This window comes from Rhea americana, unplaced genomic scaffold, assembly GCF_003343005.1.
Source record: "Rhea americana isolate MKP2758 unplaced genomic scaffold, rheAme1 scaffold_123, whole genome shotgun sequence".
NCBI lineage: Eukaryota > Metazoa > Chordata > Aves > Rheiformes > Rheidae > Rhea > Rhea americana.
This window is the reverse complement of record NW_028185295.1, coordinates 2,606,128-2,628,048: the sequence shown is the minus strand read 5'-3', so window position 1 is coordinate 2,628,048 and position 21,921 is coordinate 2,606,128. Positions and strand designations below refer to the sequence as shown.

General features: G+C 40.5%; 1 protein-coding gene across 7 annotated transcripts in view; it reads right to left on the bottom strand.

The window, feature by feature from the left end:
* Nucleotides 1-21,921, bottom strand: part of XDH (xanthine dehydrogenase) — a 56,323-nt gene that overhangs the window by 6,790 nt on the left and 27,612 nt on the right. For all 7 annotated transcript variants that reach the window (XR_014898319.1, XR_014898320.1, XR_014898318.1 and 4 more), the window contains exons 18-36: nt 21,318-21,487; nt 18,682-18,805; nt 18,012-18,131; nt 16,397-16,493; nt 14,332-14,456; nt 13,359-13,492; nt 12,265-12,352; nt 11,584-11,670; nt 9,918-10,109; nt 9,281-9,426; nt 8,588-8,669; nt 7,819-7,914; nt 6,918-7,046; nt 5,833-5,907; nt 4,919-4,971; nt 3,624-3,738; nt 2,889-2,954; nt 1,639-1,827; nt 300-467 (exon numbers count right to left, since the gene is read on the bottom strand). Coding sequence is in view for 4 of the 7 variants with exons in the window: in XM_085325810.1 (XP_085181936.1) it covers nt 300-467; nt 1,639-1,827; nt 2,889-2,954; nt 3,624-3,738; nt 4,919-4,971; nt 5,833-5,907; nt 6,918-7,046; nt 7,819-7,914; nt 8,588-8,669; nt 9,281-9,426; nt 9,918-10,109; nt 11,584-11,670; nt 12,265-12,352; nt 13,359-13,492; nt 14,332-14,456; nt 16,397-16,493; nt 18,012-18,131; nt 18,682-18,805; nt 21,318-21,487 (2,256 nt within the window). In the remaining 3 variants the exon portion in view is untranslated. The remainder of the gene's footprint in view (nt 1-299; nt 468-1,638; nt 1,828-2,888; nt 2,955-3,623; nt 3,739-4,918; nt 4,972-5,832; nt 5,908-6,917; nt 7,047-7,818; nt 7,915-8,587; nt 8,670-9,280; nt 9,427-9,917; nt 10,110-11,583; nt 11,671-12,264; nt 12,353-13,358; nt 13,493-14,331; nt 14,457-16,396; nt 16,494-18,011; nt 18,132-18,681; nt 18,806-21,317; nt 21,488-21,921) is intronic.

Sequence of the window (21,921 nt, the reverse complement as noted above, 5' to 3'; positions counted from 1 at the left end):
CAGTCAGGAGCATCAGGACAAGAAGTCAGTGTTTTTGTCCTACAGACAGCACTTGGGGGATGTAGGGATGAAATATGACTTCAGTGATACCATATRGCAGGTCTTCTTGTAATGTGAGATGTCTCTCATCTGATGACATGTTAAGTAAAGGACAACACACATGAACTAAAACCCAGCTGCTTAAGGTCAGAGCCTCCCCACTCTGACCTAATCGCAGATGTGAGCCACAGTGACCATCACAACACACTCGGTGTGGGGCGGGTTAACAAGGGAGCAGAGTATGAAGCTGGAAGCAATACCATTTTGGTGAAGATGTCCACACAAGCATTGCGGATCCTCTCGGGGGTGGCAGGGCTGTCCAGCCTGAATGGTTCAGTCACACCAGAGTCCTTCCTCGCTGAGTAGATGGCATCTTTAATGGCATAAAACACTGAGGCAGACAGGAACAGAGGCGGCTCTCCTACAGCCTAGACAGAGCACAGGCRAGAGTGAGGTTACAGCTCAAAACAGCCCTGGCTGAGGAAGAACTAATAGGGCTAACAGAAAGAAGAGCAAGTCTGARGTGACAATCAGCCGTTATGCTTATTCCTTATTCCTTCTTTGTGACCCCTCAGTCTCCCAGAAGTGATCAGCAAGGAAAAACTAAGCTAAAAGAACCATCGGTSCATTTAAAGAAGAGAAGATAGTAGGAAAATATAGCTTTCTAACACATTAAGGTCATTATAAAGAAAAAAAGAGACTAACCCTTTCCCACAGCCCTTTGGATGGAGCTGAAACTGTAGCAAAGGGAATTCAGATTAGGCATTGTGGGGGTTGTCTGGCCAGAGCACTGTGCTCCATCAATGGAGGCCATTGCAAACCAGCAGGCATGCCTCTCACAGGGATTACACAAGTATTGTGTAGTGCAGGACACTGAGGTCCCTGCCAGGCCTTCTTTACTTAGTTCTGTGATCAGCATTAATCAACCAAATAGTTCTCCTCATTGATGAAGATGTTTCTGTAGAGGGAGGGAAAAGCGAACAGGTGTGGAGGCAGGCCAGACATATACAGATAATGACATAGGAAGTCCTCTCTAAATGCTCCTTTGAACCACGAATAAAGCAAACTTCTTGATGCTGTAYATCTAGCTCCATTCTGTGCAGCCCTGACTAGCTGCAGGGAACAGCACTGATTGCAGGGAAAACAGCTGAAGGACACGTGGATTAATAATGAAACTGTAAGGGTGAAGTGAGCACTGGAAAACCGCTAGGGAAGCAAAATAAGCAAACTCAGAAACAATACTGCTGGAAATGTTGAGCCAAATAGTGACTCTGATGCCAGGGAAGGACAACCAGAGATTTTGGGGCAGACACTAAGGGAACTGAGGTGCAGAGGGAGGCTGGCAACTTCTGTTAGAGCAGAGCCTCTGGCACAACAAAGCCATTTCACATCTCTCTTACGAACAGTCAGGGTAGCAATGTGCCTCCTTACTATAAGGGATAATATTTGTGTTTCTGGTAAGGAATGCAAAGCATCCTGACTCCAAAATAAATCCAGCATAAAAAGGTTAATTATTCAGATATGTGCATCATTACTTTATATCACACAGCTTCACAGAAGTATGCATCAGTAAGAGGCCTGCAGAGTTTGCAGATATACCTTGGATGAATAAATCGCCTTGCTGTTTGGACAGTCACGGAGAAGAGACACATAGAATTCTGCTGGAATGTCTCCAAATGCTGGGATTTTGTACATCCCTGGCCCTCGAGTATACAAATTCCCTTCTGGAGAATAGCGCAGCTCCTCCATGGTGAAGAGACCAAGGCCTTGGACAAATGCTCCTTCTATCTACAAACATATCCAAACAAGGTTACATTCTTTTTTTTTTCCTTTCTTTTCTTTCTTTTTTTTTGTTCATTCCTGCACAAGAACAAATAATGATGATTCAAAGTGGAGCTTTCAACCCTCCCTTCTTGGCTAGATACAAATTTTCATTTCTAAACCTTGTCTCTTCTGCTGAGTACAGCTTGCCACTGTTACGTAATTCCTGTGTTCCCATATAGATGTGGTTGCATTTCCCTGGTAGAGGGAGCAATTCACACACACATACAAACAGATATGCTGTAAATGCAAGACAAGAACTTTGTTGATGAAGCAAGAAAAAAAAATCAATGCTAAAATATTSATTTACCTGTGGGCAAAATAACACTGAATGAGTTGTACTTGCTAATAACTCAAAGGACAAGAGAGGACTGAAGAAGACATATCTTAAAAAAATTATTTTTCTTTTTCTATTTCAATATAAAACTACCTCATACTGTCCTGAACACTACATATTCCCCAGTCATCAACACAGATGCCTGAAAAAACACTCCCCTATCTATTCAAATACCAAAGGCTTTCTTATATAACTTGTTTTAGAAGGAAAAAAAAAAAAAAAAGAGGAGCAGATGTGAGAAGGGGGTGGAGAGGGATGTGCTTGAACTATCCTATAAGAGGGAGTTCTGCTATCTGAGATCACAGAGAGATCTAACAGACCAGAGCAGCCTAAAGATTCAACACAAATATTCATAGACTCTGAGGTGAATCAAACTGGATGTAGTCGTTAGTGGAGGTAGACACTGAAAAGCATTAGCATGGTGGTAACTGAAGAATACCTTGGAGTCTTTCTCAGTACTCGAGCCAAAAAACATAGGGTACTTCCTCACCTAATTCTGTACCTATTGCATTGTTAATATGGGGTCAAACTGGTTTTACTAGCGCACCTAAAATGCCTCACTGAATGATCCATTTAAGTTTAAAATGCTGTTTGCAAAGGCATATRTTCAAAACAGAGAATTGTTCATTTAGAAAACCTTAAATTAGTAGAATCTCTTTAACATAGTGAAATTAGTGACACTTTTCCTTACCTGTCCTATATCTATGGCTGGGTTCAAACTGGTACCAACATCCATAACAATGTCTGTGCGAATGTTCTAAAAGGCAGAAATAAAGAATAAAAGTGCAAAGCACTGAAAACTGGGACATTGTGATCTTTTACAAGGAAGAGTAATGTATCTAGCACTATCCACATTTGGCCTTTATTCCTGCAATCTATCTCAACCCAATTCTTCATCCTGACTTCTAAACTGAGTTCATCCATAAACTAATATAAAGGAAGTCATTTCAGTTTTCCTCAGAAACCCACCAGATATGTTTTGTATTAGTATTAGTTCCAAACTACCCCTGTCAATGCTCTGTACTGTAYATACCCAACTAGGCCAGATTCTAATTAATTGTCTTTTTTCTTCTTTTTTTTTCCTTTCTAAAAGTCTCCCAGTGCTATTTTTAATGATTAACTCATTCTGAAATGTTGCTGTTCCTTTACGCTAACACAGTGCTGTTATCTTTTACTTAAGCAAATCCAATAACTTTTGCAAGCATTCATTAAGCCTCATAATATCCCTGTAGGGCAGATAATTATCATTTTATTATACTTTGCAGATTGTTGCACTGTCAAACAGAACAGTTAAGAAATTTACTGAAGGTCATACTGAACCAATGACAGAGCTAGGAACAAACTGACGCCCAGTGTTTGTTCTAACTCCCTGTGAATGTTTCCTTCACCTAAACGCAGATGGTTATTTTACTGCTGACTTCCTCACCTTGTGGTCACCTGTCAGGCAATCTATCTCAACCTCGGAGCAAGCAACACCATAACTAAAGTAGCAGAATGGTCTCCCTTCATTCTTTTCGAAGTTGTAGCCAAGATCAGGAATTCTTAATACAAAGAGGAAAAAAAAAACACATTTAATCTCATGAACTGTCAAAATGAATACAGCCACATTGCCACTTACCAAAATCCGTACTTACTTGTGTTTTATCCCTTCCATCAAGCTCATGCAGAAATGAAAAGTATAAACAACTATAAATAGGAAGCTACTAAGCCTTCCCCATACTCCAAAGCCCTACTATTTTATCTATCTTTATTTTCCCATGAATCTCAGGGTTTGTGATGACTGTTATGGATTCATTCCCATGAATGCAACAGGAAATCCTTTGCTTTTAGAGTGCAGGTGAACACGACTTAGAGATCATTAAATTTTAGAGAATAACCAAGCTGAACTGACTAAGTTGAGGACTGTTTTTAAGCACAGTTCACAGAAAACTGTGTGTCTGGTTACTTGTTTTTTATTTGAAAGCTTTTTTATTAAAATACTGGCTGCCACTTGGTTAAGAAAGTAACACATTTCAGAGATGCAAGAGAAATGAGCTCATACTGCACTTTAGTCCTACAGAATCTCAACACAGTGTTTAGTTTCTTATGTCAGTCCCTCTGTCTCAAAGATGATGGATCTCTGTTTGCCCTCAGGAGTAAAGCTGACTAAGAAGAGAGGGTCTCATTTCAGAACTGCACAGAAACTAGCAAGAGTTTAAAGTGGGAAAGTAAAACTGGCAACACTGGAATTTGCTAATGCCAGAACAGATAGGATGCAGCTTCAGTCAATTGCTGTAGGTAGTTCTGTCCTCAAGGACACCTCCTGCCCTCCTTTCCCCTGGAGCCCCCACTAGGCAGTAAGACTGCCACAGTCATGAGTCTGACACAGGGCAGACYCCCAGGCAAAGCTCTGATTTTACTTATACCTCTTCAAGCCTAAGTTGGSTGCAGTGAAGTTAGATACACTTCTGATTTACACAAGATTCTGAATCTGGCCCCAAGAGATGTGCTCCATCAGGAACCTATCCTTCACTGCCAGGAGACTGTTCAGAGTAGAGGCACAGTGTTAACCTCAGTTTAACATTTCTAGGTGGGAAAGGGCATGCAGTCAGTGAGAAAAGGGCTGTAAGCCTTAGGTTAGAACAGTGACAGGGGGAGCCATAAATCTTTCCAGAAACTCCCTGGACACATATCATGCAATTGAGTAAGAACTGTGCCTCTGCAGCGTGAATATTCACTCACCTATAAAATCCTGTAGCTGACAGGCTTACACAGTTCACATAGGCTGCTTTAATCTGGCAAAAAAAATGGAATTTTAAAGCAGTTATTGTCCAACCAGTCCCTGCAAAATAGCTGCCTCAAGCCCATTTCCAGGACAGTATGTACAGAAGGTGCACAGTCACAGACAGTCAGCACAGTACCCAGCACCAGCAACACCAGGGAAAACATCATCATGCAACTGTTTCCCCAAATAGCCTTAGCAGCAGCTACAAAGGGCAGAGCTCACCCATGGGCAGAGGGATGAGACTTGTACCTTGTCTGTTCTGGTTTTCAGGGACAGGGTGAACTTTCCCCTTAAAAAGGCACAGGTTAAATTGCCAGTCACCTTGACTTCAGTGTGGCCAGGGGAAATCCTGTCCTGACTTTCAGATCACAAAGGCAAAGCTCCTCCCAAGAAAAGAAGAGCTTGGATCTGAAAACTGCCTGGAAGGCTGACAGTGCACGAACCTTTCCGTATTCAGAGTGGAGAGAAACTGCTGCCATGAAGCACCACAGGAAAAGGTGGATGGCAGCTCAGCAAAGAGATATCTTTGTCACAGAATCCCTTCATTCAAATCAGGTCTCCTCCTGTCCAGAACTATAGTCTGACTACAGGGATATATGTAACCACYCAAGTTTCTTATTTGGTCTGGTTTGTCATAGGTAGGCCCTAGAACCTGGAGGAATCTCAGTATTAAATTCATAACTGATACTTTGGGGGTCAGCCCTTTCAARCTTTGGGTCTTCCCCTGCCAGATTTCTGTTTCACTGCCTTTCCTCAGGCCTTTCCTGGCAGAGGTGGGGGAGGCCTGGGGGATATAGCTGCACACTGGGTTGGCCAATGGAACAATCTCTGACAAAGCCCATTTCTCCTGTAACAGATAAAGCCACCTTACCCAGTCTTCCCAGGACCCCTTGGGATTAGACTGTTTGATTGGCTCAAGCCTTTTTAGGATAGTCTGACATGCATTCTAAAAAAAAGAGAGAGAGAGAGGAGCAACATTTTAAGATTTTATAAGTCAGTCCATAGTATTAGGAGCAGCATAAGTCTTCAAGAATGTTCTGTTTAAATCAACACTGCTTTTAGGACTTTGACTCATCGTAGAATGGAACAAAGTTCAGTAACTTGCTACATAGGTAGAAATGTTGTCTGAAAAGAATTCTAAAACACATTGGCTATGCTGATACCAGAAGGGAATCCCAAATACAGCATAGAGCCTTCCAGATCATGACGCAAAGTGTTAGAAGTCCACTCATTTGTGCACTAGCTTTGCCTACACGAAGTCATAGAAAGACACTTTAGCATATCTAGCAAGATGAACCTATAATACTGAAAAAAATTTTATTCTTACCAGTATTCAACCCACTCAATCAAACTGCACAGAGAGTAAAAACAGCTGCAAATATTTTAGGAGCTGTAACTTTACATCCTCTTTTCTTCAAACCTGAGAATGACCAACACTAAATTCTTCTGTTCAACATAATCTCAACATGCAAACAGATGCATTCATTCCTCCACCATGTCAGGCATCCATGATGATGCCATTGCTGCAGAAGGATATTTTCTTTAAGCATATCAATATTTAGAAGTCTTTGGTTTAAAGGTTAGTCCCCAAACCACTTACAAGTAATAGGTGCAGCACACTATATTGTTATATACAAGATAACATTAATTACTAAGAAGACAGCTATCCAAATTGATGTTTTGTTCTGTCCGTTTTAAGTGATCATAAATGTTCCATTTTATAATTACAAAAGAACTGATGGACAATTTCAAAAAATATTGGAAAAAAAATATAGTCATTCATCATCTATCATCTCCTCATAGTTTCAGCAGGTATAGGAAGTTATAAAGTCCTTTGCCTGGAATTCCCTTTTGAAGGCTCTACCTTTCTTAAGCAATAGATAAATATACATCAGTTTTTCATGTTCTGGAGTCCCAGCTTTTGACCCAATAGCTCAAATTACTCAGTTTCCATACGTGGACAGCCATTCCGTTGATGTCTGCACTGACAGAGGCAGCTGTCGGGGAGGTGTTTGGGACTGTGTTTGTGCTTGTCTCACTGATGTAAATTTTGGAGGTAGGGATTCCCAGTGTCCTGCTAGCAACCTGGGGAGCAAAGGTAAAAAACTGCTAAGTGGTTGTTCTTATACATGAGCATAATCATTCATTGCCTGTGCTGCTAGGGTCTGGAGTGCAAACTCTATCCTCTCCTCTCCTAAACTCCATCTTTCTTGGGGAGTCARTTAGCTTGGTGATTGCGAGCTAGCTGGAAAATTATGTTTGCCTTTGACAATCTGAGAATGCATGCGCACATGTGTATGTATGCTTTTGCCACAATGACAGACATTCTCCGAGACTAAATTCTTATCTCAACAATTAAAGGAATCAGAGGATAAAGACCCCTGTTAGATTTCCCTTTCATTTCTCTGCCATAACAATGCTGTTCCCCTATGCCCTTTTAATTAAAAAGGCAAACGTGATTAATAAATTGGTAACAAATGCAGTTAAATATGTTTGCAGTGGGACAGTTAYTAGTATAAAATACATGTACACTCTGCTTCTATTGAATAAAAAGTAATTGCCATAAGAAGCTAGATTTTAAGCATAACCTGCATTGTCTACATTTTCAGTTTCATGTCACAAATTTAAACAGCATGTTAAAAGCAAAGAACTAAAATGCTGATGATTCTAATTCGTGCACTCGATTGTAATATTAGGCTGTAAATTTGGCACTGCCACTGCCACTGAAACAGTAAGAGGAATTAGTCAGGATTTGTTACCCTGCACACAGAGATTTCAAGCTCTTTGAGGCAATTTTATACAGTGAGTGTAATTTGCCTGAAAAGGTATCTCCTACAAATGAGTCTAAACACATTACCTGGATCATTTTGGTGTGAAGTCCTTGACCCATCTCAGTCCCACCGTGTGTAAGTAACACAGAGCCGTCTGTATACACATGGACCAGAGCTCCAGCCTATGAAAGAGAATATTAATCCAAAAGTCATCATAAGTGAGCTAGTGAAATACTTGGAAGACTTGAGTCACAAACTAGAGACAGAAAGAGATAAAGGATTTGGAATTGGACCAAAATAGCAAAACTGGATTWCAAAATGGAGAAACATGCTGCTGCTTGGTGTAACTAAAGCCACTAGTGTACCCTTGGGGTGGATTTCTTATAGCGTCACTGGCTCAACAGAGGTTCTAATGACGTGGCAAACCTCAGCCAGCATTTTCAGCTCAGAAATCAGATGGACCAACTAGAACCTGCCCTGGTACAACAGAGAGGTACCCTTCATCTGAACTTGCCAACACTGCTGACAGCCCATCAAGTCCAAGAATGCAGGTTATGCATACAAACAAAAACAACCATATTGCAGAGTCACAGTGCTGCTAATATTGATGAAGAGGAAATAGGCAGGGAAAGTAATATAACGAAGTACCGTGAAAATATAGCTGCATAGCCATATACCATAGTACCTTCTGGACCATATAAACCAGTAACTGTTGTTTTTCCCATTTTGTTTTTGAAATTTTGTGCTCTTTCTTAATTAGTTTACTGCTTCCCTGAAAAGCTCTAGTTTGGTATAGATGCAGGAAGGCCTGAGGGAAGCAGGACAAATTTAGCTCATCTATTGACTTTTACAGACCTGATTCAGAAAAGGGATAGTGAAGCTGATGCCAAATTTGGTAGGAATAATGCACATGCCTCTTTTCTTCCAGCGATTCTGCCTATAAGAAGAGAATATTATTTTTTATCTGCCAGGCTTTCATCACAACTCCATGTCATGTTTCTCTCTGACTCCTTGGCTATCATAGCTGAAATGAAGTGTTTGACTGCAATACAGATTGAGTTGATCAGTAAGTTTTTACGAAACATTGGCTTTGTTTACAGGTCCCAATAAGAAGAAATGTGAATTGAAGATACTTCTATGGAAGTACTAAAGTAATTAGAAAAGTAATTGTTTGGACTATTAGCCATCAAATTATAAATACAAGTCAACTAAAAAAGAGGAAAGGGCAGCAGAAAACCTATACATATTGCCTTGATAGCCAYCTGAAAAGACAGGCAAAGACTAGACTCAATAGACCCCTCTCCTCTGCTTTAATATCTCCATTAAAAAAAGAACATATGATGCCACATCTAAATTGAGCCTTACTCCCAAGGCTCAATTGGGAGATTTACTCCCACTGTGAGTCTGAAGGAATTTCAAAAAGAGAAATTTCAAAAATCACTCTCTAAATATATGGTCTGATTTCCTATCATTCCAGTTGCTAAAAGAACTCTAGAAGTTAGTGGGCAACAGGTACAACCAATGTCACTGTAGCTGCAGAATACCTACCTGTTGAATTCTTCAATTTGCTTCTTCCTAGCATGATAGCTGGAGCTTGACAAACACTCATCCCAGCATCTTTGCAGAGTAAAACCCTCCAGCTTTTGGTTAAAATGGGTTAGGTCTCCTTCATTGTAAAGATTGAGCTTCCGTACCTTCCCAAAGAAAGCAACACATAAAGGATATGCCAATTTTAATGCTTCAAACTAAGTCTTTTTAACGAATAACATCAAAAGGAAGATGGTCCCTAGTTTTTACTCTTCTGTTCACTCTGCAGAACAATAGAATTAACAGATAAATCTCTTTTCATGGAAAAATAAGGAAACAAGACACTAAAGCTGGGAGATTTCAAGAAGGATTAGGATTTAAGTACATTGATAGTAAGATTAGGGTACCTGTTCTCCTTGGACTTTTCWGAATCTATCTATCATTAAAACTGGTGTTACATATTTGAGGTTATTAAGGGAATTTAATGAAGCAGAAGATAACCCACGCTATAATGTGGCTGTACTAAGGAAATTTTGAGGTCCTTCTAAAGAGTTAGCAAAAATGAAGCAAAAGTTCTTATGCTTCATGATTTGCTGTAGTCGTGTGTCCAGTTGCCAGAGCTTGTTCACTGCCCTGAAATGCGTCAGTGGATTTGTACCTCTTCAGGTGGCAGGCCACACTTTCGAGCAAGGTCACTCATCCAACACTCAGCAATCATCATTCCTTGAGGCCCTCCAAAGCCACGGAAGGCTGTGTTGGAAGCCAAGTTGGTCTTGCAAATGATGCCCAAGCTGCTGACATTAGGGATGTTGTAGGAGTTATCCAAGTGTAACAGGGCTCTGTCCATAACCTAAGGGAGAAAAGAGGTGGTGGAGGTGGGGAAACAGGGGACAGTTGATATGAATCACATGTTAGACTTTCCACTGCCGGCTAGACACAGACCAGAAAGGTCTGAACCTAATTTACAACAAAAATCACTTTCTCTTGCATCTTACAGGCCTGCGGTCAGTTCATCTGGATGAGCAATTATGTACAATCTTCACTCCCTCTCATTTGCAACTGAGCATCAAGTGAGCTGCTTGCTACATCCTCCTGAAGGACAAGACATTAAGGCCACTTCTCCATGACACTTATGGCCCTGGGACAAAATGAGCTTCAAATACTTTCTTGGCCCTGGGCTCATGCTGGGCTCCAACCATCCCTAAATGCCAATACTCATCTGGAAGCACGAGAATGTTCTGTTAATTACACTGAGTAATTTGATCCTAGAAAATAAGTCTTGCTGATATCAAGTGGCTCAGCAGCTTGGGAGCTATGGGAGTAACAGCAACTATGTGAAGTAAAGGTTTTCAATAGCAACAGCTAAACTGCAGGATGTAGTACTTTCATCCGCTAATTATCCAGACTGGGAATAAGCCAGCACTTCTTTCAGGTTTGAGCACACAGAATTCCCTCCCAGCAGAGAGGAGATTATGCACATCCCAGTCCTTAATTTCAGACACACTCAAAAAGACAACTCACACTGATGCACTCCCAACCATTCCTTTACACAAAGACGTCTTTCTGCCATTCTGCTCTGTACAGCACCAAGCACACTACTAACACCAAATGTGTGTCTGGTATTTGCGTTCTTCTCCCTCTGCAATGCTTTCATTTTTCAAAAAAAAAAATCTAAGACTCAGTAGAACAGGGAAGGMGAGCTAGATTAAACCCGAATCACAGTAGGTATTGTGTAAGGCACTCATGTAACAGAAGAGGAGAGTTTTCTACTCAACAGTGTAAAATTCTTGGAGACTGCAACACAGAATTACAGTCCATCTTTGTCCTTACTGCTTCTAAACTCCAGTGTTAAGCTTGTGTTAGGTTTAGGTACTGCTTGATCAGCTTGTTGGTTTAGGCACCCTGCTCTGATCAGGATGTTGACTTGGATATTTTCCTATTCCAAGGAACTAACTTCCTCCACACCTGCCCCACTGTACCGACTATCAGTCATCTTGCATTGTGCAAAAAGTCTCCTGTCACAGCCCTCTGCATATAATTGTAACACAAAATAAACTCTCCTGACGCTTTTGCCCAATCCAAGTTACTACAGCATCAATAAGAACTATGTGGCACATGCCAAGGCTCAGAGAGCCTTGGCTCGGAGAGCAGTTATAGAGTTATAGAAGCCCTCAAAACCACTAAGGCATATTTTCAGTCATGTCAAAGAGCAAAACATGCAAGCATTACTGTATATGGCAATTCTYCAAAGTTAGAGCAAAAGGTTGCCCAGGAAAATAYGTGTTTTCCACCTAGTTATCCATCAGAATATTTCTTATACTTACACCATAAGAGAGGTCTACCGAGTTGCCCCCATTGCAGTAGTATGATACCTCYAAACTCTTGACCTTCCCATTCTTCATGAAGCCAACCTGTCAAGAGAGTCTCTTCAGTAATGTTTCTTCTACAAAATTTTCTGTTTCCTGCCTCCCACCCAAAACTCAGTGGACCTTACACAAACAAAAAGCATGAGGCTGGCTGTCTTCTGCTGTAGCACAGGACAAGCCTAAGAGCCTGCAAGCACCTCAGTCTTGCCTCAGGRAACACTTCTGAAATTAGTACTGGCCACTTGCAGCAGCCACTCTCTCCTTAATGGGAGGGTTTTTTAAAGTAGTTGGATGAGGATGAGAGAGGAAAGCAAGTTAACAGAACAATTAGTAATGCAATACTGTAAACAAATTGGGGGCCATCTAAGAGCAATGTGATTGTCAAGAAGGGCACAATCTTGGTTTCAAGGAAGAGCGAAGTGTTCACTCTGAGGTAAGAAAGAAGGATCACTGGAGCCCACAGAACTTCTGCAGGATTCTAACAGGCAAAACTTCATAACCAGCTAACTAGACCCATCTGCAGCATGAGAGATCAGCAGTGAAACCAGAGCAACAAGTTTATCACAGTACCTTACTGCTCTCTGATGCTTCAGGTAGCAACACCAAGAGGACATGCATTCATTTTATGTGCATGCGTACCTTGTACCTCCCCAGGAAGGGATGCCTTCCACCACTTATCAGCATGTCCTCATCTCTATCCAACATGCACCGTACTGGGCAGCCAGCTCTGTTAAAGGAAAAGATACATTTACCAGGCAAAGCCTGAAATGCACTATACAGTTCCTACAGAGGAAGGTTCTTTGCAGAGGAGGAAGGTTCTGTGGGCATTGTCTTTCCAGAGTGGCAATGGCTACATGAGTTCAGAGTAAATCACCTGGATTATATACGATCCTCTTAAGAAAGTGGCAAGACGGAGTGAAAAAAGAAAAATATCTTAGATACTGGGACCTGTTCTTGAAAACTCTTGTGGACATTCCTATTTTTAAAAAGATAGTTTCTTACAGGCACAGATAATAATAAGTGAGCAATCACTGTTTTCTGGACTATTTCTCAAAACACTCTTTGGCTCTGCTTGAGAAAATACCATATAAATTATGAAATAATGCTAAGGTCATAACTAGACTTCACTTTGACCTTGTCTTTRGTTGCTTGTTTATTACCCATGGAGGATAATATGAAGGAGAAAAGGAGCTGCTCTTCACTTTCTAACAAGCTTGACTTCTCAGTGCCTCTCTTTAGGCTGCAAATACATCTAGGGAATGTAATAGATGTAATTTCATTACCTCTGGAATACGAAATCAGTAGTTTGGCTGACAGATAAAGAAAACATAAGACGAATATGTATTATTGATTAAGTAGAGAAAGCAGAAGATTTGCTCAGAATGGAGAAACTAAAGCTGATTTAAGTATAGGAGGGGCAGAGAGTTTGACACACAAGAGTTTTAGGAGAAGATCAAAGGAAAAGTAGAGTAAGGGTTTTCCCTTTCTCATTCACAGAGCAAAAGCTGACATTCCTGCATAAGCACAGCCTCTTCCAGCAGCTTCATTTCTCCTTCCAACTAAAAGCCCATAACACTTCTCCTGTAGGAACTCCCAAGCCTGTTACAAGCTATACAGTAAGAWGACATAAAGAGCCTTTGAAGCACCCCAGTACAAGTGGTGCTCCAAAATGGGCAGCCTGGGACAGATGAAGACTAAAAGGAAGAAGCACAATTGCATGTATCCAAACTTACTTGAAAGCAGCCACAGCCACTACAGTTGACAAAATAGTATTTCTAGTCTCTTTTCCTCCAAATCCTCCTCCCATTCTTTTCACTCGAACCACAATCCGATTTGAAGGGACTCCTAATGCATTAGCAACAAACTCCTAAAGAAAAACAGAARATCAGACCATGCAAGGAGCTGAGCTGGTGATAAGAATTAGATACCAAAATATGATCTGTCTTAGCTTTCTCCATTCTGTAAACTTTGCAGTAGTGCAAGTATTCCGTTACTACTGCAGGTTCTGCTGGTCCTGCAAGTGGATTTGTTGCAATTGGAACCAGCAAGTCCAGTATATCATCTCTGAAATGAGAGGATATACAGCGCTTTAGTGGACACATGAGATTCGGGAAGAGAATGATATGAGGTAAGCTTACCAAGGCATGGATCTCATTTAGCACAAASTTTGAGATCCCTTCCACATTATCTATTCTCCTCCCTCAATTATGTGACTTCTGGATAGTCTTAGTGTCCACAACTGCACCACATTTGAAAGTGAATGTAAATCACAAGGGAAGATTTATAGGGCATAATGCTTTTTTGTTGGAAGTCAGTAAGTAAACAGGGCAAAGACATCTCGTAGTGCCAGTAGCCTGTCCCACAAGGTGGCAGGGTTGGTCTATACTGTCAGTGTTTGCACCACCTCCCTTTCTGACATGTCATTCAGTGGGCATGCCTATTCACCAGCTAGCCCCATCTCCAGAAAATAGTCGAAGATATAATCCAGGCACAGAGAGAAGTGCTGCCAACAGAAACTTCTCCATCACCTGGAAGTGAATTCAGAACACCACGAGGATGGATATGGACTTTAGATCCATATCCAGTTCTGAGCCAGTGTGACATTTTTATACAAGATAAGTTAGGACAAACTGCAAAACAACAATTTACCTAATCTAAGCTCTGAGAACCAAATTCTGGAAGCAGCAGGCTAATGAGAGATAGTACCTGTGTCTTCATTAGGTTTTGGGTTGACACAAAGAGTTCCATCTCACCATCTTCCCCCTTTGGCACAGCCACAGTGCAATGAGTTTCCAGATAAAAATGCTCCTGTCCACCAATGTACATCTCTCCTAGAAAACAGAGAGGAAAAGTGYCTCATAGATAGGACTATCCCTGGAGTCATAAGTGATCTCCCACCACTTGTTGTGGTAAACTCTTCTGACAGGTGTTAAAGGAAACTTCCTTGCTTTGTCCAGCACTGGATATCCCTAGGCTTCCAATTGACAGTTCCAGTTTGTTGGGTTTTCTTTTTTATAAAGAAAAAGCATCCTACTTTCTATAAATCTTCAATCCACATCACAAGGGCGTAGCACTTCGAAAAACAAGTCTGCCCATCAATCCATTTACCCAGTAACCCTTAATAGGTAATGTTTTGTGCCTTTCAAACTGGTCTGATAACACCATTGAAATGAAGGATAAAAATAAATCAAATATATTCTAGCTGAGCAGACCAAATGCAAGATTACAGACTTGGAAACCAGGCTGYAAAAATAGAAACCCAAAATGCATTAATAAGATCTAGATGTGAGTCAACTCTCAGTGACTGCACATGGCTCTTTCCTAGAAAATCTCACCTGGCAGTGCTGACAGTGCAATTTTCAGCTGTGATACACATTGTTAAATCTCAGCAACAACCTTCTTTCCTAGTCATGGCCCTGGTCTATTTAGCTGCCATGAAAGTTAGTCTTCAGAGCAATTCCCAAAACGCTGTTCCTCTGTTCTATTCAACTCAGTGACAACAAAATAGCTGTCTTCGTTAGGTACCTCAGTGAGAGATGTACACCTGGGTGAAACAATGCCTGCTGTTGTACCTAGCAGGACATTCCCCCTGTCTCCCTAAGGGCCTTGGCCTGGCTTCCACACAATACTGTGGGCTTTTAAAATAAGCTATTCTTATAGCTCGAAACAGCTGCTGCCTTGCCTGGCACAGTTCTTTTCAGTTTCTATAGTGCTCCATAAAAACCAGTTAACAACAGCTTATGAACCCCTTGAAGTTCCAGCTCAAGTGGCTGACTGCAGAGAAAATAAAATGTCAGCAGTGTATAGCAAAATACAGAAGATGTCATAACTGGAAATGGTTGTTTCAGTTAAATAATACCCTCCTTCCCCCATAGGAAGGGGATTAGACATGTTACTCCGTGGTCTCTGAATATAAACTCCTCATACTAGGCCTTCTATCTGTAACTGATTTAATTTTCTTCCTTCTCAGACCTGGCCAAGGGAGGTAACGCTCTCTCATTAATAAATACATAATTCCCTGAAGGTCTACAGTCTTTGACTCTTCCTTTCAGGAGCTACTGACCAATGATATATATTGGGCAAGCTACTCTTGGCTATTCCTGATCAAATTATGTGGTTCTGACAAAGTATTTTAGTTCACAGCTCTGGCACTGTCCCCTCCTGACTCTTACTGCTATTAATCAGTTGATGATAATTGCTATGTTTAGCCACCCTTCTAGACCCTGCCCGGCAGATCCCAACTGAATTAAACCCAGAAATGTACTAAAACACCTATCTGCAAAGACAGGCCAAAAACAATGTTCAAGAAGTGTCATAGAACAGTTCCATATTCTTCATGATACATACAGGTACAAATATTGGTAGATAGGTTTTCAGAAGCATGTGTGTCCCATTTCCATAAATTAAAGCCACATAACAGATTAAAGGAAAATGACTTTCTATCAGATTTGAACCACTCTGTGTTTGGATAGGGAAAAGCTCCTATCTGGATACATTTCAGGAAAAAAAAATCACTATGTAGAACATCTGTTCAAGAAGTAAGTGGCCTTAAACTGGAAGAAAGTTTACAGATGTACTCTTTCCCATGGGAGCATCCAAATCCTTTTGAAACTGAAATTAGATCTTTCATGAGATCTTAATGTGGAATCAGTTCAGCCCAGCAAGCCTACTTGCATGAGTTCAGTGTCATGTGTGAAAAAAAGGCTTATAGTTTGACTTCTTTTGTCAAAAACTATCCTATTTGAAAAGAATTATTAATACTTATTCTCACCTTCCAAAATGTGATCAGATTCTTCAAATCCTTTCTTTACATCTCCCTTTTTAAGCTTTCTTGTAAGCTTAAAAAAAGATTGTTTCTCAATAGCTTCCTAGGAAACAAAATAACACAGTGAGGCTTTTATGGAAACAGAGTGACAACACTTTCTCTTACTGAAGAAAAAATATCCAAGATAAAAAGTACAAGAACTTGTCAGATGCTATTATGSTAATAGGCAAATTATTGATTTAAAGCAGTACAAAACAATTTCTCATAACACAGTAATTTTACAGAAAGCATTGTAACTAGACAATCTTAGATTGTTTCTTGTGATTCATTTTACCTTACGAATCCAAAGTTCATAGCTACCAGAGCTGCAATTTACAATTTCCATGAACTGATGAACTGCAGTTTACGGCTTGGGGTAAGAGGGACAGATGAGAGAGACAGARAAAAGAGAGAGAGGGAGCAAACTAAATCTCCCAGAAGGGATGAGAACCTCTGCAAAAATAGATCCCTTTGGAGTCAAAATACTATAATCTTGCTGAAATTTTACAAATACATTTCACTTTTAATAAAAAAGCAACCCAGAGTTCTAAGAAGTTTTCTTTTTTTAAAAAAAGGTATATTTTTGGGCTCACTATCATTTTACTGATTGAATAAGTAGCTAAAAACCTCAGAAAGGAATAAGTTCTTAAATGTGGTTTGTGAACTCCCAAATTGCAAAAGCAAATGAGAACCTTTGTGCATAGATGACAGCATCTATGTCTGTACTAGACAATGCACAGACTCTTTGTATTTGCRTGAATACAATTCACATTACAAAACATATGGATATGAAATATTGACCATTATAAAAAATCAGAAATCCGTGGYTCTAATTTCTCCCCAGTGAGAATGGCTTCATACTTTTTTTCTATCTGGGAATACTTCCTTAAATATTGCCATTTGCTTTTACTCTCATATAAGAAAAGCTTGTTAATAAGTCTTCTGATTTTAAAAAAGGCATAAAATGGTCACAAATTGGTAACATTAATTTCTTCAGCTTTGACAAGATGTGCTAAAGGACTATCCATAAAGTCAGTGGAAATGTTCACTGYGGAGAAGTAACACCTGAAAATTAATTTCATCAGCTTTAGAAACTAGACAAATATTCTGCAGAATCACAAARAAATAGCACAGCTGCAAAGCAAGAAGGGACTTTTTTGCACTCTCTTATGAAGTGTTGTAAATCAACAAGTGGAGAATGAATGAATACCAATGAAGCCAGTAGGGTTATATGAGAGAAGGCATATTGAGAGTAAGCATCTGTGAGTAAGAATGTAACTGAAAGCAATCTTGTTAATTTAAACAAATTTATGTTGAGTGCAATGTATCTCCCACAGTCTGGCTTATTTATTTCAATATCAGATAATGTAGAACATGTTAATGCACTCCCAATTAGTACAACACCAAAGAGGTATTCTATTTATATTTAAATATGTAAACTATTCCTTGTATCTGTATCCTRCTGCATTCACATCACAAAGGCAACAAAACACATGATTAAATAATCCCATGTGAGAACAGAGATCAGCTAGCCATCAGTGGGCCACGGGTTGACTGTGGAATCAGATCTGAGTCATCTTACTTGAATCGTGACAATAGGTTCAAGCTCTTCATACTTAATCTTCACAGCTTTAGCTGCTCTTCTGGAATGCTCTTGTGTGTCTGCAAGAACTGCGCCGATGATATGACCAACACAAGTGACCTAGTGGAAAGAATAGGATCCATCATCACTTGCTGTGTGTATATGAAGGCACTGAAAGTCTCACAATGATTTCACATCTCTTCCTTTTGTGCAATTCCTTGTTTGTTTGTTTGGACCAGGATTTTTAAAAATAGCTTTGAATAGGATGAGGAATAGTCTAATACTAGCTGAGTGGCTAGAGTTGTGGTATCTTGCTTCTCACTGAGGGCCAGGTTCACCTTCACCGTGCAAGAGCTATCTGAATGATATACAGCCAAAAATTAGTCATAGCTTATAAAGAAAAAAAACTTGATTGGAAATAACTTGGAAAGTAACTGAATGAATAATCCTGTTCCAGTTGCCTGCAGCTTAGAGGAGAATGGTGCAGAGAGGTGGAGGTTAGGGGCACAGAGCGAGGAAATTCAGGCAACTGAATATGGCAGCAAGATTTCTATTGACTTCAATGCAATCAGGATTTCACTTTATGTACAGTGGAGAACTTCACTGGATAAGATGAGAAACTCCATCTCCTACATCATGTGATTGAGAGAGGCTATTTTTAACCACGTACCAAGTCATCAGCAAAAACAGTCTCATCGTTAGCAATGCCAGTGATGTTACTCCCAGGAACATCCTTCACAGAGACAAAGCACACAAACCCAGGGACAGTCTGAGCTTCAGATGCATCTATAGAACTAAATAGAGAGAGTTGGAGAAGCAGAGTTATTATTTTTCATTGCTCAAGTTCTGTAAGTGCTTATAAGCATGAAATACCAATGAGCCTATAGACCTGATTCCCTGTGGTCTGGCTAAGCAAAACAGAAGTTTTTCATAAGAATATCATGTGAGACTAAGGCAGAAAGGCAGCATACTGGACTTAAATCATCAGGAATCTATATTATACCTTGGATCCTGACAGTCAATTTGATATCCAGTCTGCCTCTTTAAAMTATATTGTATCATACATCTTTTGTCTGAGACACCTGATCATGGCTACTAAAGATCTCTTGGCGCTTTTATCCAAAGACAGATTGGTATTAGTGATGACCTGGCCTTCCTCCACTGTCCTCTTAGTCGTCATGATTCTGTAAAGGCAGAATTCCTCTCTGTGCATTGATAAACATGAGATTTTACTGCCTACAGTAAACATCAACAGTGTGTTCACCACTACAGAAAAACGTGGCTGTGAATCTGGAGAARTTTGTGAGTACCAATTACAAAAAAGCTGTAGAGTACTTAAACAGACATTAAAGAAATGAAGCTCCAAGAGACAAAAAGTGTCATGAGTGGTCTTTTTTGGTAGTCAGCAAAAAAGGCATCTAACTAAAATATTTGCCTGCTTGAGCTGTTCACAGATTTAAAGCTCAGTGACAAACAAAACAGAATGTAACTATAAATATGTTATAGAAGACTTTCAAGCTCCCTTTGCAATATTTTGTACATTGGCTGTGCAATTGGCTGGCTTGACAACGGAGCTGTGCAAACAGAAGAGCTGTGGGTTTGTTTCTTCTAACTGAATAATTTATTGTCTTCTTTAAATTGTTGTAATTTTTCCAGCATGCTTGTACAGATTCCTCAAACTCTGATAYAAAATGTGCCTGAAAATAGTTGTTTACGCATCCCAGTGAGTTATGAACTTTAAAGAGAGAAATTAAATGAATAAATGAACTTTCATATATGAAATCTTAAACAGCAGGAGCTGAAGACAATGTTATTTTTCTCTGGAAAGTTTGCTTTCCTGTGCCTCTGCAACTCCTTCCTCAGAAGGAATCCCCTGATTAATTTCCTTAATCAATACAGAGGTAGATGATTTCTARCTTACACTTAGTGGTCAAAACCTGACTCAGACAAGGTGGAAGTTTTCTCATTAATTTCAATGGAGACAATATTTTGACCAGCAAAACCATAGGTGGAAATACTTCTGTCACCTGATGAAATATTCTGCCACATCCTCTGCAGAATGACACATGCTTATAGGCTTGAAATGTGAATGTACAGCACAAGTACAAGAGTATGTGCACATAACCCCTGGAAAATACTGCATGCTGTGGTCACRGGCATAGATCTGATGCTTTCCATATTGCCCCACGTGCATGGGTAGTAGTAACAACACTTACATTTTTGTGGCACTGTCAGTGACCAAGTTGCAATACCTAAGATTTAACTATGATGACAGAGCAGTTTCTTTCATAACTTGGGAGTCAACTACTTCTGTGTATCAATGACCACCACGCTGCCTGTCCTGTACTAGAGCACTGTAGGAAAACTCTGAGCAGGAAGCCTAAATAAGCAGGAAGCATTGCCTAAGGAACAAAGAGCACATTGCAAGGCTACTGAAGATGACATGAGGCATTGTAATGTAGTGTCCCACATCAGAACAGTTGAGAGCAGATGAAAGCCTGCAGAGCCACCACAATGTAAGTACAATTAGGCATTGTGTGTGGCAGTCAGTACCACAGCATAACAGCATTTAGACTCAAATGAGAATGCACAAGACATTATCTGCCAGGGTTGGCTACTGAGAGGTGGCTAGGCAGCATGGTTATAAATTAYGCATCAGCTATGCTCTGTATGGGCAAGACATATTTCAAGCCAGCTGCACTTTCAACCACTGACCTATCCACCTTACCACAGCCAAGCACGAACAGCTCTGTATCTATTAGCTGAGGTTAACTCATACAGGCTGTTATGCTGAAGGATTGATTATGTTCAAGTAAGCACTCGGCAAGTGAAAACAGAAGATGGTGCACATACAACTGATTACACACCAGTGGGAGTGCTGTAGCAGAATCGGGATGCTGCAAGCTGAACTTTTAGGCAGGCAAAAATGGGTATGTTCAAGCTGCATGCTCAGGTCAGGGATTAAGATGACATCTCTTCAGACACTGTGGTGCTTTCCAATCCTGCTCCTTCTCAGTTCTGCCCATTTGCATGCAAGAGACGGGGCATGCAAGAACACTGTCTAGGGGCTAGGATTTTGCGCTCTAGCAAAGCTGGGAGTTAAGTGTGTATTGCCTCATATTCTCACTAAAGTAGATTTTCAAGGAAGTTGTAACATACACAGCTCACCTCTGTGTGATATGCAATGAACTGGAATTCCCACTAATGCAAGAACCTTCCCCTCACCCCCTCTTYGACAGAGCAGTGTTTTCTAAGCCACCAGACACCAGATGCTTGCAATATCTGAAACTCAGGAGCAGCACTTACAGGATCTTAGCGTGGGCTTTGGTGCTGGTGACCAGTGTTAGATACAGTTCATTCTCATAGTGAGGAATGTCATCACAGTAGACCGCCTCTCCACATGCTTGTTTGGCTGCTGAAAGATGCATCAAAGGCCGGCCCACCATATCTTCAGCTGCCTGCCCTGTGGGCACTTCCTGGAGTAAAACACATGGCTAACTGCTGCTGCTCCTATTGCAGGGGACACAAGCATTGACTAGAGAGTAGAAGGTACATTCTAGTGAGATTGGGAAGGGGATTGCTAGGTCCTGCGGGAAAGGAAGATAAACATGATAGAGTGGCTACATAGAGGRGGCTGTAGAGAATGAGGTGAAAGGGATTCAATTATTTGAAACTGCTATAGAAGAGAAGGAATTGATGTGACAGCTGGCTTGAAAGATTCAAGTTTTACAGCCAGCTTCTCCTCTCAAAGCTAAAGAGAATAGGTCATGAGCAGAGAAACAAGGAAGCAGATATATCCTGAATCTAAGGCCTGAGAGATGCAAAGARAGGCAGGCTATAACTGTGCAGAGTAGAACAGTTTCAGTCTGGATATGGAGCTCTGGCTGCAAAAGAAAAGTGCTACCCACAG